This window comes from Oryzias melastigma, linkage group LG17 (genome assembly GCF_002922805.2).
Source record: "Oryzias melastigma strain HK-1 linkage group LG17, ASM292280v2, whole genome shotgun sequence".
Lineage (NCBI taxonomy): Eukaryota > Metazoa > Chordata > Actinopteri > Beloniformes > Adrianichthyidae > Oryzias > Oryzias melastigma.
In genome coordinates, this window is record NC_050528.1 from 24,073,659 (window position 1) to 24,091,470 (window position 17,812).

At 40.6% G+C, this 17,812-nt stretch overlaps 1 protein-coding gene across 1 annotated transcript in view; it reads right to left on the minus strand.

Moving 5' to 3' along the window:
• The window catches only part of LOC112147464 (SH3-containing GRB2-like protein 3-interacting protein 1), a gene marked incomplete in the record, with an annotated part of 24,251 nt that extends 7,048 nt beyond the window's left edge, over positions 1–17,203 (minus strand). The window contains 17 exon segments of the mRNA XM_024273872.2: positions 1,576–1,687; positions 2,104–2,254; positions 2,341–2,462; positions 4,486–5,244; positions 5,328–5,396; positions 5,489–5,563; positions 7,521–7,594; positions 7,683–7,746; positions 7,883–7,907; positions 8,147–8,158; positions 8,601–8,612; positions 8,713–8,888; positions 10,176–10,233; positions 10,433–10,489; positions 10,772–10,811; positions 11,130–11,190; positions 16,655–17,203. Coding sequence (XP_024129640.1) covers positions 1,576–1,687; positions 2,104–2,254; positions 2,341–2,462; positions 4,486–5,244; positions 5,328–5,396; positions 5,489–5,563; positions 7,521–7,594; positions 7,683–7,746; positions 7,883–7,907; positions 8,147–8,158; positions 8,601–8,612; positions 8,713–8,888; positions 10,176–10,233; positions 10,433–10,489; positions 10,772–10,811; positions 11,130–11,190; positions 16,655–16,664 — 1,877 coding nt within the window.
• Positions 17,204–17,812: the final 609 nt, after the last annotated feature.

Genomic DNA, 17,812 nt, shown 5'->3' on the forward strand with positions numbered 1-17,812 from the left:
CATTCTGTGATACTAAGAAAAAGCTGGCTGGATTCAGGGTTAAAGGTCATTTCTTTATTTATTTTTTTAATATTTTAAAATTTTACTTTTAAAAATAGTTTATATTAGTATAATTATTAATTTTGCTATTGAGTAGGTGGGTGGACTTCAGCAACTCCATGACCCTGACCCAGAGGAGGCAGGATCGGAAAATGGACGGACAAATCTAAATTTAAATTTAGATTTAAATTTAGATTCACTTCAAACAGAAAAGAAATACATGATTATTAATATTCTTGTGATTAAACATGATCTAAACAAACTGATGGTTTTCGATATATATAATATATTGCTTCAAAATTGCTTCAAAAATGACTTTTTTGAAAATCATTTAAAATGCTTTACGGCGATATTTAATTACTTATTTATAAGCAAATGTGTATCTCAGCGTCTTACTTTTGTTTTGCCACTTAGACCCTTGACCGCTGGTTGGCAGCACAACACACTGAGCTTCTTTGAACAGCTCTACACTGCGACCAAAACAACATGATCTCACGAGAACCATCTTTAGATGGATGTGAACCCGATGTGAACTCTAAACCTGTTGTTATAAAATAGCAAAATGAAACATTTACAACTCTGTTTTAACTGAGGATGAGTATCAGTACGAACATCTGTGCCAAGTTGGTACTAGTACCGTATAAAAACTTGGATTTTGGTACTTTGTGGCTCATGTAAGAACGAGACCAGATTCGCAATTCCTCACACAGAGCTTCAGTCAAAATGTTAAAGAAGAAGTGAGTGAAAGTTCTGCTGAACTTCACAGCAAAAGATTGTGATTCTGTGACCTGATGGATCAGAGTTACTCGTACAATGCTCTGAAAAAAAGAATGTCATCATGGTGGTGAAATCGTGTTTACTTTCGCATGTGAGAAAACTCAAAATCAGTGCAGACTGTCCTCTTCTTCACCGTGTCATACTGCTACATCACTATGATGACAACCATATTTTAAAACGACCTTCATTTGATAATCAGGTTGGGTTGTGGGTTCAAATTCACTGTTGAGTCACACCAAAAAGTGTAAAGTGGGACCCATCATTCCCCCCTCTGGTTATAGGGCTAATCGTAGAACAAATGTTGCATACTCTGGTGTGTGACGACAAATAAGACTTTAAGGAAGGATCCAAAAAAAAAAAAAAAGTTTTGCTGCATCTCTTTCACCAACAAATAACCCCCTAAACTGTTTATTTTATTGTTTTGCACTTCTAAATTAACAACCAAAAAAGATCAACATTGAGGACTTCCAATTTTCTTCTGTTTTCATGTCTCAAATTTGTGGCCAATTTTTTGGTTTAAAAAGTTTTCGAACTCCTTGCTAGTCTCATTTATGTTTCCTCCTGCTCTTGTGTTTCCTCCCACCAGCCAGCCGTAACAGAGAGAAATAAAAGGACAGATCTAAAGGATGGAATTGAGATTCAGCCCAAACACAAAGTCAGCCATTTCTGTCTTCTTTAGGTTTTTTTTCAAACAATAACACAAGAACTTGAAGGATTCAAAGTATTTCTATCAGGTTTACATGTTGGATGTGGGCTTACTTGCTGGGGTCGGCGCCTTTGAAGTAGGCATTGATGGTTTCTGTGAAAGCAGCTGCAACAGGTAAAGTGTCCTGGGGTCCCATGGTCAGTGGGCTGGGTCCCCTGGAGCACCCTAAAACAACAAAATAAAAGCCCAACAATAACAGCTTTACGTTGTTTTTGTTTCTACTTGGTTAAAAAGCATGCTTTACACAGAAAGGATGTTAAAAAATGACCTTTATCTTTTTTGAATTTGGATTCAAAAAGAGTACAGAATGGGGATGTACTTTGGCAAACTCAAAAGAAGGAAAAACAGAAGGATGGGAATCTGTGCATTCAGGCTCAACTTACCTTCAAAGGCAAAATAAAACCTGCCATGGTCAAACCAAAGCAGAGGCTGTGAGGCCTCTGAGCGCGCAGAGACATAGGAGGGAGAAAACCACGGAGAAGGACAAGGCCATGATGGCGAGGCACAGACAACACATGGACTGAAAGTGAGATGTGATGCTGAACCGTGACGGTACGCACGCAAACACGCCGTCTGCATACCTGTGGAGGGCATGTTGAGGTCTTTCCCTAAGGTGGGAGTGGACGCCGCGCTGTGCGAGGTAACGGAGGAGATGGAAGAAGAGCTCTCTGCTCGGGCCAGGGGCGCAAAAGGCGGAGGGCTGCCCGAAACCGGAGGACTGAATGAGCGACTCTAAAGAAAACAGAGAAAATGTGCAGTGATGGGAAAATGAAGGAGAAAATGAATCAAATAGAAGGGGAGGGACTATGTGTGAGTACCAGGTCTGTGATTGGCTTTCCTGGTGGCAGCTTTGGTCTTGAAGATGGACGAGGAGGAGGAGGTGGAGGAATCGGGCTGCCTCGAGACTGAGGAGTGGTTGGACGAACTGGAGATGAAGGACCTGCATAAGAAACCAGGATCTCTGGTTAAATCTGCACTGAGTAAAAATGTTTTCATTGTTTTATTGTTCTCAAATATGATTACAGAATATTCCGGCATAGAAAGTGAAATTAAAAACAGTCAAACAAGCCCATATCATCACGCTTCCACCTCTACTTTAAACATCTGGTGTTCATCTGCCACCTGGGGCCGATCTGACCTTCAGTGTGCGACCCTCAGTAGTGTCTCATTTTTCCTGATGACACCGTCCTAAACGTCATGGTTTGTTCAGATGCAAACTTCAGTTATGCTTTCATGCTTTATTAATAAAATGTTTAAGGACATCGGGGATCAAAATGGAAATAATTTTAGAATCAAATGAGCTAAAAGCTAGCAGATAAAGTGAGGTGAGGACCAGCAGAGGGCCCCGGTAGGCTGACCACCAAGAATTCACTATTGTTCCCAAACAAATGAGCCAAATGAAAAAGGCCAGATTGATATACATTAAAATTAGAATGTGAACACCTAAAAAGAATTGTAATTGACAATAGGCGTAACCCTTAGGATCTGGATGAGGATTAGGATTGTTCCAATCAAATCAATGTAATAGAGAGCAGAGAATGGACCTGCAGGCCTTCTAGATGATCTGACGTCTACAACACACCAGCTGGATATTGTTTTCAGTGATAAAAGCTTGAACACCCACTCTGATCATCTGATCTATCACAAAGGCATTCCAGTGGTCTTTTAATTATGATGATGCCATGTTTCTAGAACATAGTTTCTGCAGAGCAGAAAGAGTTTGTTAGAAATTTGGCTCAGAGATGTGGGCGCGACTGTTGGACACGACGGATCCCCAACCACCAGGCCACAATCCGATATAGGTTAGAGGGCCGCTTGGTTATTAGGGGACCAGTACCCTAACTCTAATCTGGTTCTGCGTCTGTTATCGCGTCCCGAGGGTTCGGGATCACCGATTTAATGGGAACAGCCAGCACGTCAAAAAACGATGACTTGAGGACACCCAAAATGTCGAAAAGTCACACGGAGGAGACCCAAACCATACGTTCATATGTAACGAGATGGGAGTGAAAATATGTAGAAAATACATGTTATTTAATGATCAGAACATTAAGCCTGAAACTGTATCTCATAACAATTTTTTTACCAAAGCCAATTCTTAAGTTTAACACTTTTATTTTGGTAATTTAGGAAAAATTTAAGTGGGAAACAAAAGTAAAGATGAACCGCATGTTTGTTTTTAAATATTTAACTTAATATCGCCTTGGTATTTTATATCGATACAGGTATCGCCACATAAAGTATTGCGATATTTCACTGAATTGATATTTTCTTACACCCCTAACCTGGACTGATGATGTATAATAAAAAATTTAGAAGAGACATTATAGATGAGGTAGAAGTGATGGTGAGAGCTCCTAAAAGTCAGCTGCTCTGTGCCACAACACCCAGAGCTTACAGAGACAGAGGACCACAGGAGAGATGGGAAAAGAGGAGCGAAATGTAAACCAAAGACGCATTCGAAGAGAAAATGTGACCTTGACAAAAGGGGAAAATAGGAAGATGAAAATTCACGTCAGCCTTAATGACCATCATTGGTACCAGACCCGCCCTCACAGTAACTTAGCCAGAAGCTGAAAGGCTATCGCCTATGTCCCAATAACATTTGCCTTTGGTATTCCTAAGTATCGACATGAGCAGAAACATACTCTGTGCTGGATTTCGTGATTTCTGCCTTTCCGCCTCGAAGCAACAACAGATTTTAAAGTTGCCTTTACAACATGTGAAATACATATGTAAACAACACCTGTGGTCCTATTTCAGATGTGATAAGCTACATTGGGTGCCCTGAGAAGATGTATTTGTATCTACTGATTTGTTTCTCATCCTGGCAACAAACCCATATTACAAATCCAAATACCATAAATGGATAACAGGCATTATTTTCCTGTTTCACAGAGATTATCTGGTTAGTAAATCAAGAGTAGATCATATATGAATCCAGAAAAGGTCAGAGGACTCACTGCTGCCTGAGTGTGGGCCTGGAGAAGACATGATGGACCTGTAGGTGGTTGGAGGAAGAGGCGGGGGTGTGCCCCTGAAGCTGGGCGTCAGCTCCCTGGGAGAGCATGTCATGTCTGGTAAATCGTCTCTCTGACACACCCCCTCCGGAGTCCGCTTTCCTCCCACAACCCCATGGACGAGAGGGGACGTGACTCCTACTCGAGGAGACCTCGGCTCCGTTGGCAGTGGGGGGAAGGAGCTGATGGGGGGAGCTGAGGAGGCGTACCTTGCAAACTGCAGCACCTCCTGGTCCACCGCCTCCTCTTCAGGGGACACAGGGAGGGAACTACAGGGAGAGAAGTCAGGGGGCAGGGGAGGGGGTTCGTCTGGAGGAGGGGGTCCCAGCACGATGGAGGGGGGAGAGTCCAGAGGCGTAAATGGAGGAGGAGACCTGGGAGAAAATGGTGGGGGGAATGGAGGGGGTTCATTTGGCGGCGGTCCCGGTGAGAAACAGGGAGTTGAAGGGGTGGATGAGGGTGTGTCTGGGGGAGGGGAGTCAGGAGGTGGTGGGGGAGCGGGTTCGTCCGGCGGGGGAGGCCTGTCGTCTGTAAAAGTGACCCATCTGGGGGACGCCGTCTCCTCTCGAGTGTGGGGACTGTCCACTGGGCCAAACACGTCGTCCAGGTCGGGCGCCGGCGAGCTTCGGTAAGAAGCTGGGGAGAGGGCGTTCAGGTAGATGGGGGCAGAGCTGCGAGCTGCCCTGCCATTGGGTAGATCGACTGCAACAACAAAGCAGGAGGCGGAGTCACAGGAGTCACAGCTGTCCGTGACTCTGAGCCCAAATCGAGTGACAGAGATTTACCTGCGAAGTCTGAAGGGCAGCCATATTGGCTCCTCGATGGAATGTTTTTTGGAGGAAGAGGAGGAGGAGCTGCAGCCAGAGAAAGAATTCACAAGTAAAAATACACGAGTCCTGCATTTCCTGAGCGGATCAGATCTGATTCAGATCCAGATCAGCTTTACCTCCTGTAGGAAAACCTCTGCTCAGTTGGGATTCAGACCGAGGTCGAGATTCTCCTCTGACACAACCGGGTACCACTGCCATGGGAAAACAAACAACAGAAAATAGCACAAACACAAAAACATCAATTAAAGTTAAGTTAGAATCGTGCAAACATTTTTATCCATAAACGTGATTTCTTTATGAGTTCCATCCGACTTCGTTATGTTCTTATTCTGGCTCATATATTTAGTTTGGATTTCTGTGTGCTTTTTGGTCAGTAACATACAGATGTGTCTTCCTCTGATATACTTAGGAGTTTTATGTAAAGTCAAACAGAGCGAGCCAAAATCATCATCCTTCCACCACCATGCTTGTTTGTGTAGTATTGGATGTTTCTGCTCAGTTTTTTTATGCTTTCCAAATAATATAATGAACATGAACAGCTTTCTCTTGGGAACTTCACCATATTTGTTGCATCTGTTCAGTATTTTTTACTTAAACTTTAGCTCTTGAGAACACATGGAGATCTCAGTGTAATAGAAAAACTTCAGAAATGTGTTAAATGTGTTCCACTTCCTTATGGAAAAATGGGGACGAGTTATTGTGGGTTAAAGATCCACTTGGATAATATTTGCGTTTTTGTTGTTTTAGCGGGCTGCACGGTGGCACAGTGGTTAGCGCTCTCGCCTCACAGCGAGAAGGCCCCGGTTCGAATCCCGGCTGGGACCTTTCTGTGTGGAGTTTGCATGTTCTCCCCGTGCATGCGTGGGTTTTCACCGGGGACTCCGGCTTCCTCCCACCATCCAAAAACATGCTTCATAGGTTAATTAGCGACTCTGAATTGTCCCTAGGTGTGGATGTGAGAGTGGATGTGTGAGTGATTGCAGCCCTGCGACAGACTGGCGACCTGTCCAGGGTGTACCCCGCCTTCGCCCTTCAGTAGCCGGGATAGGCTCCGGCACCCCGGCGACCCCGAAAGGGAAGCAGCGGTCAAGAAGATGGATGGATGGATGTTGTTTTAGCATGTTCTTTTTGGCATTTTCTAAGATAAAATTAAGCTTAAAATTCTATTTAGTAATATTTTTGTATTCAAATTGTTTTGAATCAGGAGCAGAAGAAATAATGTTTGAAAAAAAAAAAAGCCTATTTGTGACGCGGAAATCGCACTGGTCGGACATAAGCTGCCTCCTCCTAACTGTCAACAATGGCGAGGGGACGGGGGCGGGATTCCTCCACACCAATGGTCCCGCCCACAACTCAGAGGGAAATTTCTGATGAACTTCTTGTCTGCAGAAACTGTTCTGGAAGGTCAGCTGAGTGGCCTTGTGGTAGAGTGTCCAGCCTGAGACTGGAATGTTGTGAGTTCAAATCCAGGCCGAGTCGCACATAGACTCTAGTGTCTTCCTGATTGACACTCAGCATTAAGGGGTTAGTTCTCAAGCACCGCTGTGTCTGCAGCTCACCACTCCCACAGGGGAGGGGTCAAATGCAGAGAACAAACAGGTGCATGACAACTGCTGGGACATCAGCTTTTACAGGTGTTTGGATTTTGGCATAATCATATTTAAAGGACTCTGGGAACAATTTGAAAATAGATCAAAAGATGATTGGAATTGAATTTTAACATTAAACATCCCAGCAAAGGTATATGCAGGGGCTAATATTTGAATTTCTTTCCAAAAATTCAATAAAAAGTGGATTTTTTGCTCAAAAATTGGCAATTATCTTGAGTAATTTACACTTTCAAGTTATTTTAATCAAGTTTGATAAAGTTACAGTCATTTGAAATAACTTTGCAGCATTTTCAGCTACAACAGTTACAATAAAATTGATATTTTGATGCCTAGAAAAGCAATTCAATTCTATTGAAGCTTTACTGGATGGCTTAATATTGTCCCTGTAATTAAGTTCACCTTCAGGCTTCTTATTGGACTTGTGAATCTGTGAGCTAAGGCTATCAGCATACTTTTATAAAATTTTTAGACAAAAGGCAGAGTAAAAAATAGTCTTTCTTTAGCTTCTAACTCTATGTCTAAGCAAGAAAAGACATACCATCATATCTGCTGTATCTGCTTTCTGAAGGAAACCCAAACAAAGGTGGAACAAAGGTTTGCTGTAACGAGTCACTGAAAACAGAAAAAAGCGACATTCAGAAGCTGCTTCATCACAGACTCAATAGTTAGGAGAAGCGTTCACTTCCAGAGGACTCCAGACCTCTGTATCTCAGGAGCAGCTGTCGGTGTCGGGGTGGAACGCCGGGGTCTTGCAATTTCCTCACCTGCCATAAACAACAAATATATACCTTCAGAAATGATTACTGAATAGAGTAAACATGTAGATCATTAGGAACGTTAAAAATGTATATTTACTCACAGGAAAAAGAAATCAAATGATTTAAAAATGCGTAAACTCACATGACAAATTTCTTTTTATCAGCCTCTGAAAAAAGAGAAAAATTCCTAATCAGTTGTTTTTTTTTAAATAAGTAAAGCAACTAATCTTTCAAAAGTGTGAAAACAATTTCTTTATATTGGATGATGTTGAGTCAGTTTTAGAAAGAGGCTGGACGGCCCTTCGTTTGCTTTTTATCCTGTAGCCCAGTTTAAAAGCGGCCGGCCAGCTTAGATTAGAAAGCAATGTTTCAGGCTGTCGTCCTGCAGATGGAGGGAGGAACTCACCGGACTGCGTCTCTGAGACCAGCAAAAAGGAAGAGAGAACAGACCTGGGTCAGAGAGTGAGTGACAAATCAGTCAAATGGACACCAACTAAAAGGCTACACAGCACACCTCTTTACTTGAACCGCAAAGCCTTAAAAATGCACCACAGGCCATAACATCCAGGATCCAGAGAACCGGATCAGAACCAGGTGATCGTGGGGCGTGGAGATGCATTTGAGGTATGTTTACTTTGCATTGTGCTTTGCCAAACAGGTTTAAGTAAAGCTGGACTTGAATAGAAAGTAACAAATGCAACTTTTTGGGCCAAACGGTGAATAAATAAATAAGGAATCACATGCAGAACGAAGGAGGAGCACATAAAACCTTTACTATTAAGGCATTTCTACCAAGTGAGCACATGCCATGCATTCTGTCTTGGTGGGGATTCAGCTGTGAGAGCACATGACTGGCTTACCGGACTTCTCTTCTACAGAAAAGACAGACAAGTCAGGAGAAAAAATACGAGTGGTAAGAAGATGGCACCATTTGGTGAACCTGGACACTCTGGGTGTGTTGTGTCCGCTCACCAGAGAAGGGGAGAGCGCCAGACCTCCCACTGAGGCTTTCAGCTCATCCATGGAGGGAGGGATGCGTCTGGGGCTGTCCGACACCAGCGGTTTGATCCGGATTTTGAACTTCTTCTTGCTGTCCTCGTCCTCTTCTGAGTCACTGGAGGAGAAAAAGTGCTTTTCTTTGGAAGCTGGTGGGCGAGGTTAAAGAGGAATAACTGTGAGGGGAAGTCATTTGAAAAAAAAAAACTGCTTAAAGGTGGAAAACCTTTTATGATCTTTGTATGAAATTCCACATATGAAATGAACTAAACTGTTAAATAACATTGTCAAAAGCTCCAAAGGTCAAAAACATGAAATCTGTTATCAATGTGTTTCTGATGCATATATTTGCTGATATAGTACAAAAATGTTCCATCCAAAGGCAGGAAGTACTTTGAGGAAAACATAAATTTGTACACAAGATGTGAGATGACGGCTGAAAAGTCCAGTCAAATCTAACACACATCCGCAGTGCTACACATATGTAAAGTACTGAGCACGGTGGCAGAGGTGTCATGACGTGGGCCCATGTTGCAGCCTGGGCTCTTTGAAGTTAATGGCTCCTGCATTAATAAACACTGTAAAACTTTAAAGTTAACCGAAAAACTTACACTTACTTGTTTGATGTAATCAACTTATTTCTCTACAGAATAACTTTTTATTTTATTTTAAAAGTCATTTTGTCCGACATCATTGATCATAAGTTAATTTGATAAGAAGTTAGAACATTTTCATATGTTAGTTTGTTTGAAGCAGCAAAAAAAAAAAAAAAAAACTATCCGTCTGAAGCACAGCAACAAACACTCGAGAGGAAAAAATGGTTTAAGGATAATTCAGCTAAAATCCCGGATGCGAGATCTCAAGGATAAAGATATAAGTAGACTGGAGCAATGAAGGAGGGAAAAGTTTGGAATATTTCTTAAAAGAAACAGAAGAGACAGACTTGTTTTCATTGATATTGAAGCTTGTTGTCAGTGCTGCATTTTTCTTTTAGTTATGCCTAGTTAATTATATCCTGAAAATAAGTGTTTTTTTGTTCATTTTTTCATTTTAAAACCATTATGATCAAATAATATAACCTCAGACACCGTAGCGTGAATTATAGCTCCTTTTCTGCATCAGTAAGAACCCAAAGTCTCTTTGAATCTAATCAAATGTGTCCCGTAGGAGCATTGACCGAAAATATCACAGCGTTGAACTGCAACAGTTTTGGAGGGATGTAAATATTGCTCTGGTTCTTTCCTCCATATTTTTTGTTCAGAATTCAAATTCAACTTTTTATAGCAACTAAGTGCTTTCAACAAAATAACAGTGAGATTTTAAAAAATAGTAAATATAGTTGAAAAAAAATCAGTTTGGATCGACAAAAGCAGAGATATTCAGTCAGGAAACAGTTAAGCAGAAACTACTCCTGCTCTTCACCCTTTGTGAAAAGATATCATCACCTCCATCCCCAGGCCGCAGGCTGAAGCCCTCCTCATCCACGTCTGGAGAGGCCTGCGGTGAGAGGAGAGCGCGGTCACTCCCACTGCCCCCTCAGCATACACATATGCAGATTTCAATCATCAAGACGCTCTTCTTCCTGGCTTAAGCTCGTGTTGACTCACATTCACTCTCCATTTATTCAGTTACATGAAAAGAGAACAATTTAAGGTGGAACTGAAGTATAAAGAAAACAAAAAAGAAACAGACTCACATATCTGTCCCAGTCGATCTCCCCATAGAAACCATTAGGAGCCCCGTTTGCCTTTTTCTAGTATTAACAATAAAGAATAAAATAACATTATGGAAAAGAGGAGGATCATTCCTAACAATGTCATATTGCCTGTGTCGTGCTTTTTCTTGTATTTATTTATTATATATTTTGTAATTCTATAGTATTTTTAATGGACTTGCTGCAGAATGTGGCAGTAACTTGTATTTTTTTTTCTGTTTTACTGCTGCATATTTTTGACTTTCCTCTCTTATCTTATCCTGTCTTATCTTATTTCATCAATCAAAAACAGGAAAAAGAAGAAGGAAAACTTTGACATACATTTCCTTTCTTTCCACCTCCTTCTTTGTCAGGTGAGCTCCTGTCAGGGATGTGAGAGGAAAACAATATGAGAGCAAGAAACTCACAGAAAATATGATCAGTGTTGATTCTGCTGCTTAAATTTGACAGATTCTGTCCCCCTTAAATACTAACTACAGTTTCTTTAAAAAAAGGTTTTGTGAAGCCCGGCCCAACAGTAACTGGGATAGGCTCCAGCAACCCAGAGATCCCAAATGGGATTCAGCGGGTTCAGCAAATGGATGAGTGGAAGCCTTGTTAAAAAAGAATTCAAAAATCTGGTGTTTCAATCCCACCTTCACTCTATTTTCTGAGTGAGTGAGTGTTGGGTCAAACTCACGAGTCTGTGTCCTTCTCTTTCTTTCGTAAACCCAGGGCTTTCCTGGTTCGGTTTTTCAGTCCTAAGGCAGAAAACACAAGAACAGTTTAGGTCTTCAGTGCCCATCATGCAGTCAACACACGTTAAAGCGACAAGTGTGACAGAGGACGGCTGTTGTGGCTTCTTAAAACAGAGAAACATGTCCAAAAAACTTGTTGATCTACAGCACACAAAGTTTACTAAGAAAATAAGGAGGACTCTCACACCAACTGTTATCAAGGTTATTAGTTTAACACCAACGCTGTCAGTGTTTCGTCAAACATGCGCTTGCTATCTAACTTCATTATCACATGTAGCATTTTAATTTAGCAAAATCTGCACTCAAATGTAATAATTTGATTGAGTATGAATCTTTATCAGCTTTAATTTATACTATAAGTTCAAAGTATTAGGTTGACATAGGATGTGAGTAATGAGCATTGGTGGTATCACATTATCTTGTCCTAGTAGGCTTTGAGGTGTCCCACAAGGCCCCATGTTGGGATCTGTACTATTTTTTGAGAGGATCCATTTTCAGAAAAAAAATGCTGCAAAGTAATTTTTTGTACTTTTACTCAATGTTTTGAGACCTGATACATAAAATATGTTGTCAGTAATTGAAAAAAATGAGTGCATTAATATTTTGTGATTACTCTGAATACTTTGAAGTCACAGTTGGCTGAACTTCTACTACTTCTAGTGCAATGACACAAGCAGCACAGTTGTATTCAAGGGCTTGCAGATCTGCATCGTCGTCTAGATCAGATTTCAGAGTTTTCGTTGGTGCTTAGGTCCGGGCTGGTAATACTCATGTTTTATGTCTATGGTCATGTCACAGTTTGGTCCAGTGGTCCTATCATTTGACATAAGCGAATTGAAGAATTGTATAAAAAGCAAAGATTCGTCTTTTTTTTTTTTCCTCCACTCAACCTCATGGGCCCAGAGTTGAAAAACAGACTCAAGCAAAGATGACAAATGTTTACAAAAACTTTAACTTTCTTAACTTTTTGAAGAACCATGCAAAAACAAAACAGTGACTAGTTAAGCTAGTCATGCTAAGTAACCAAAAACCATAGCAAAGCCTCGTTTCCACTGAGCAGTCCAGTACGGTACGGTTCAATCCAGTATTTTGAGCGTTCCCATTGCTAAATGGACTCAAACAGTTCCGACCCGTGCTTCTTGAGGGCCGCCATGTGTTGTAGGTCCATAGAAAAACAGAACAGCTGCTGTAACCACCTGTTGATTGGCAGAAAGGGATGACGACATTGGAAAGTGCCAATATAGCGCTAAGCTAGCTTCATTTTTTTCTTCTTAAAAATCCTAAAAAAACGCAATCGTCTCTAAAACAACATTAAATTCCGGTTATACATGATGTACAAAAAGTAAAGCAAGAAAAAGAAAAGCTGCTGGATGACCTCCATTGTTGTTGCTGTTCTATTCATCGCACTATGATGACAAAATGACAAATACAGAATGCCAGACTTAACTGGTTCGTACCGTACCCCTCCTTACCGTTCCCGAACACTCAGTAGAAATGAGGCTTATCCAAAAAAGATAAAACATTTAAATAATTTTTGATTTTTTAGTGTGTTTGTGGAAAATATGAACCCCAGTTAAAGAATCTCAGAGTCACATTAAAAAAACTGAAATTAGCAAAATAAAATACGTCAATTTTTTTTTTCCCCAAAACATTTCTTACAAAAAGTAATGAATTTACATTCAATAATAAACTCATAGGTTTAGTTTTATATTCCATTTCACTCACTTACTTTGGGCATCAATAGAGTTCCTAAAGAAATGCTCAGGTAAACAAAATAGGAAACAAACTCAAAGGATAACAGTAAATGTGAGCATCTCCTGTCCTCATTTCCTGTCCCGTCTCTGAAGGACGTGTCAGGGCCCGTGATGTATAGGTACCTAGCTCCACGCCCTAACTCAGACCTTCCTCTCCAGTTTTAGGGTTGTCTGACAGCATGCTGATGCACAAATCTCTTTGTATTTAAGTTGGACTCTTATTTTTGTAAGACAGCCTGAAGAGACCTTCGTTAAATAAAGGGATTGTGGAATTTTTGTGAAGTTAAAGAGCCACTCCCACTATATTTTTAGCTTTTGTAAAAACGTCCCGTGGTCTTTTAGTTATGATTATGCCCTTTTTAGCAAAAAATAATAAACCTTAGTCGTCTTTTTGAGACATATTTTACACAGTGCGGCAGAGGTACATCAGAAAATCAAGTCTGGTTTGTGGGCGGGACTGCTGGTATCCCAGCATTCCTTTGTTTACGCTCTCTTCTCATAGCTTACAGCCCCTCACAAGCCCAAGCTAGCATTAGCATACCAACAAAACGGCGACGGATATCAAAGCTATTTCAGCCGTAGAGATTAGAGCCAGATGGCAGCTCAAATGAGGAAAACGAAGACGTTAATATCTGTCTGCAAGTGGATGCATCAGAATTGGAGCAGGGCAGGCAGACCTTGGCCTGCCAATGGCAGATGCTGTGTCAGAACCTGACCTTTTTCAAACCGCGGGTTTGATTCATCACGATTTGAATAAAGAAATACTCAGAAATGCAGTTTTTATCTTAAATTTGTCCTCCATCATGTGATAAATGCCAGAAGAACCTGATTTCCATTGGAGTGGGTCTTTAAGAACTTCAACAGATCAAATCAAAAGTATTCACTTTTTATTCTTTGTAGACTTTTTTATTATTGTGAGCAAAAAAGGGATTTACTGTTATACAAACTGGTAGTATGCTCTGCTTTTGTAATGTTAAAAGAATTATGTCATGCTTTTAAGTGGCTTAAGTCGAAAACTATTTTTATTTTTAGGAATAAAGAAAAAATAAACATAATAAATTGAGAAATCGTGTGTAGTCAATTGGTTGTGTAGTTTTTAAATTGTATAAATCTGACCAAAAGTCCTGAATATTTTTTAACTCTTTCCGAGCATAGATCAACATCTTTACCCCTTGGTCACGACCGCCGAAATCACATGACCCAACAGTTTATTAACAACAAAAGAAGGATGATAACTGAGGAATGTTCACACTTGTATTCACTAAGTGAGGTTGCTTTATGACTGATACCTTCTCCCAACACAGTTAGGGCACGGCGGCCAAAAGAGCAAGAAGAGTTTTGAAACTCACATCTAAGAAAACATCTAAAAACGAATCAAGTATATTTGTATTACATTTATGTAGTAATTAACTATAAAATTATTTTTTTGGTCTCTCTAAGAAGTAAATATGGACAGATGATGTCCAATATGTGAAAAAGAGGGTAAAAACTTTGGGGAAATGTGTGTGCTTCTGGCCTGTTTCTCATGATGGACTACATATATAAAGAAAATTAAGTTAAAAATTAAGCTAAATATATGTCTTTAATCAATAAACAAACGGAGTTTGGAAAAGCCTGTAGCCGCGATGTAGGTGCTACAGTCGGCGGGCCGTGAGCTCCCTGCTCCGCTAGGTCCATTTCACAAATGGATCCATGTACATCTTTGTCTTCCTCATCTGAACTGACATCTGGCTCAAATTTGTACCAGTGAATTGTTCCAATATTGCTCACCATTTGTGTTGCACCAGTAATGTTAGGTTGGGGTGAGGGGCTGTAAGCTAGCAGGAGAGAGTGTTAATGAGGTGGAAAGGGGGGTGGACTTTCTCAGCACCACTCAGGCAAATTTCTAATGAACAACTGTCGCTCTGCAGAAACTAGGTCTTAGAAAACAACACATTTTTATTTTCCTATAAAACATAATTAAAAGACAATATATATATATATATTTGTAAAACATCTTCAAAGATTTAGGAAAAAATGGCGAATTCTCTGTATGCAAGGGGCAGTTTTGAAAAACTTTCAATGGATCTCCAGAAATGACAGTTAGTAAACACAATACACCATCTACTGAGTTAAACATATCTATATCAGTAAAAAAGGAATCCATATTTTAACATGGTAGAAAAAAGCTCCAATGAGTCCTGAAGTCCAGATTAAAATTGAAAAAAAGACTTGTTTAAAGGGAAATAGTTTCACAATCAGGCAAGTGTGAATTTAGCATTCTTGTTGGTAATCAGGGACATCGTGTCCTCCAGGCTGAAGAGGAGGGAGATGTTCCTGAGTGTACTCTGCCTTCAGTTCTGAAGCATCTACAGTATGATGCTTTGGGGTGCAAAAGTCCACATACATGTATACTTGTACAATGTAAGGAAAAACCAGAGACTATAGCAGATAAAAATGGCTTCATCATGGAAGTGTCTGAAAGTTGAGCTGACCTGCATGCATCCTCGTCTTTCAGATATAGAGGACATATTATCATTAAGCAAAAATATGTCAAACGTGGAGGGCGACCTTTGCTGCAGATGATATCAAAGTTCAACCATAAAACACCAACTATAAGGAAACTATAAATGACTCTAAATAGAAGATAAGATACAATAGAATGCAGTAAAAACACCTCTGTCTAACTGGAGCAGATATAATTTGAATTTGTAATTTTAAACCTTTGATATAAAGACAATGTTTGTTCGGTTTAAAATCATTTAGGTTTATTTCAACATTAATCTAACATTTGTATTGTTTACAGAAGTTATTGAGCACTTCATAAAACTAGAGCTTTAAATTTGCAATTACAAAGTAATTAGGAATCATTGATGATCTTAAAATGTTCACATTGATCGTATTTGTTCAAGACTGAAGTCATTTTTGACTATTATAACCGAAAAACATGAAGCTTTGTTTGTTGTTCTTGCAGTCAACAGAACAATTTTCTTTCCAAACTTTTATGACTTTTATCTAAGATTTGTTGATTTTGCTAATTATTGTGTGAACTTTTGGATCCAGAGAGAAGCAAACTAGTAAAGATTTGTACTCCTGTGCGACAAAGTTTTGCTAAGAATGTGAGGAGTTTGTGGCATCGGTGTGGTTTTCCTCATCCTGGTGGTGAAGATAGACAGCAGGTTGACTGCAGAACTCAAAGCTAATAATAGCAACCTTGCACCACCACATGGGACTGAATGCATGGGAAAGGCCCTGCATGTCATTCATGTTTCTAGCTCTTGCAGCCACTACTGCTCTATTAATATTTTTTCTATTATTTTTTATGCTTGCTGCACTTTTCCTTCATCCAGATCTTATTTCTGGTGTCCTTCAAATGTTGTTCTCACTGTCAGAGCTGCACACAGATTTCTGTCAAGCACGTCCAAGGACACAACTGTAATCCGAACGGGAATCCACACAAGAACCGCCCGCTCTGGGGCTTGTTTCCCCTTACACAGTCTCACCACACACTCAAAGAAAGAAATAAATAAATAAAGATCTGTCACGCAGGGGGACACGCACAGCCCAGGGATCGTTAGACTGATCATGCCCCTCAGTTGCTCCACACAGCGTGACAGATCACATCAATGGCTTCACGAGCTTTAAACGGCCCAGCAGGACTCACGAGGACGGGAGGAGGACGCAGAGGGATGAGGCGGGGAAAACACAGCACAGGCTTTTTTTTTTTTTTTTACCTTGCATCATGGTTGCAGATTTTCATCCTATGTTGCCCTCTGCTGCGCAGGCGGTGGACAGGGGGAGATCCGGCCGGTCAGGGGCAGCCTGGGCAGGGCATGCTGTCGCCAAATCCTCACCACCACCACCAGCAGCAGCCGCACGATTTCCCCCCAAATCCTCTTCAAGGACCTGACTCCCCTCACATTAAAGAGCTGCACGAGTGATGAAGGACGCAGCCCCACCTCCCCTAAAACGTGGATAAACCAGCTGGAAGGGGATGCAATCTGTGCAGACTAGGCCCCAGATGCCTGAGCAACACCGACAAACGCCATCTCCGAGAGGGGGGATGCTGAGGAAAGGCAGAGGAGGGAGAGAGGAGAGGAGCGGGGAGAGACTGGGCCGGGAGAGGAGGGGAGGCAGTGGGAGGCTCCGTGATGTCACACCGGCGCTCCGCCAATCCCTGCAGCCGGGGTCACGTGGCTGCCGTCCCCTGATGCCACCTCCCTGAGTCCAGCAGACAGTCACAAAACACTTCAAGCTGTAGGGCCACTTCTCTTCTTATGTTTGTCAGATTCCTAAGTCATAATTAAATGACAATTTTAATAAAAGAAAATAAAACTAAAATGAAGGCTATTAGGTGCTAAAAGTGACTCTTTGAAGGGGGGAAAAGCACATTATACAGTTTTTCTAAAGTCTATAATTATGTATATTGATACAAATGAGTAGTCAGCTTTAAAAGAAAAAAATAACACAAAAATACATTTATTTCTACTGATGCTGTTATTTATTTTACTTAATGGAGTTTTCCCTTTCCTGTAACATGCAGATTGAATAAAAAGTACAACATTTTTTACAAAGGAAAACACGTGAACGTACAAAACGTCTCTTATCTCTCCAAAAATGATATAAAATAATAGGAAAGGAAAGTTAAAACAAACTTACTTTAGTTGGAGCTTACTTTATTTCCAAATTATCCAGTAGAGTTTTAGTAAAACCTGACATCTCCAAAATGGAGAGATTTTTGTTCAAAAAATTTTAAGGAAATATAAATATTTCTGTTTTTCTTACAAGTATTTATGTATAAAGAGTCAGGTCATGTTTGAGGTCATCCAACTGCACTACACTGAAATATAAAAATGTCAAATTTATAATATCACATGATAGATTTACTCAAC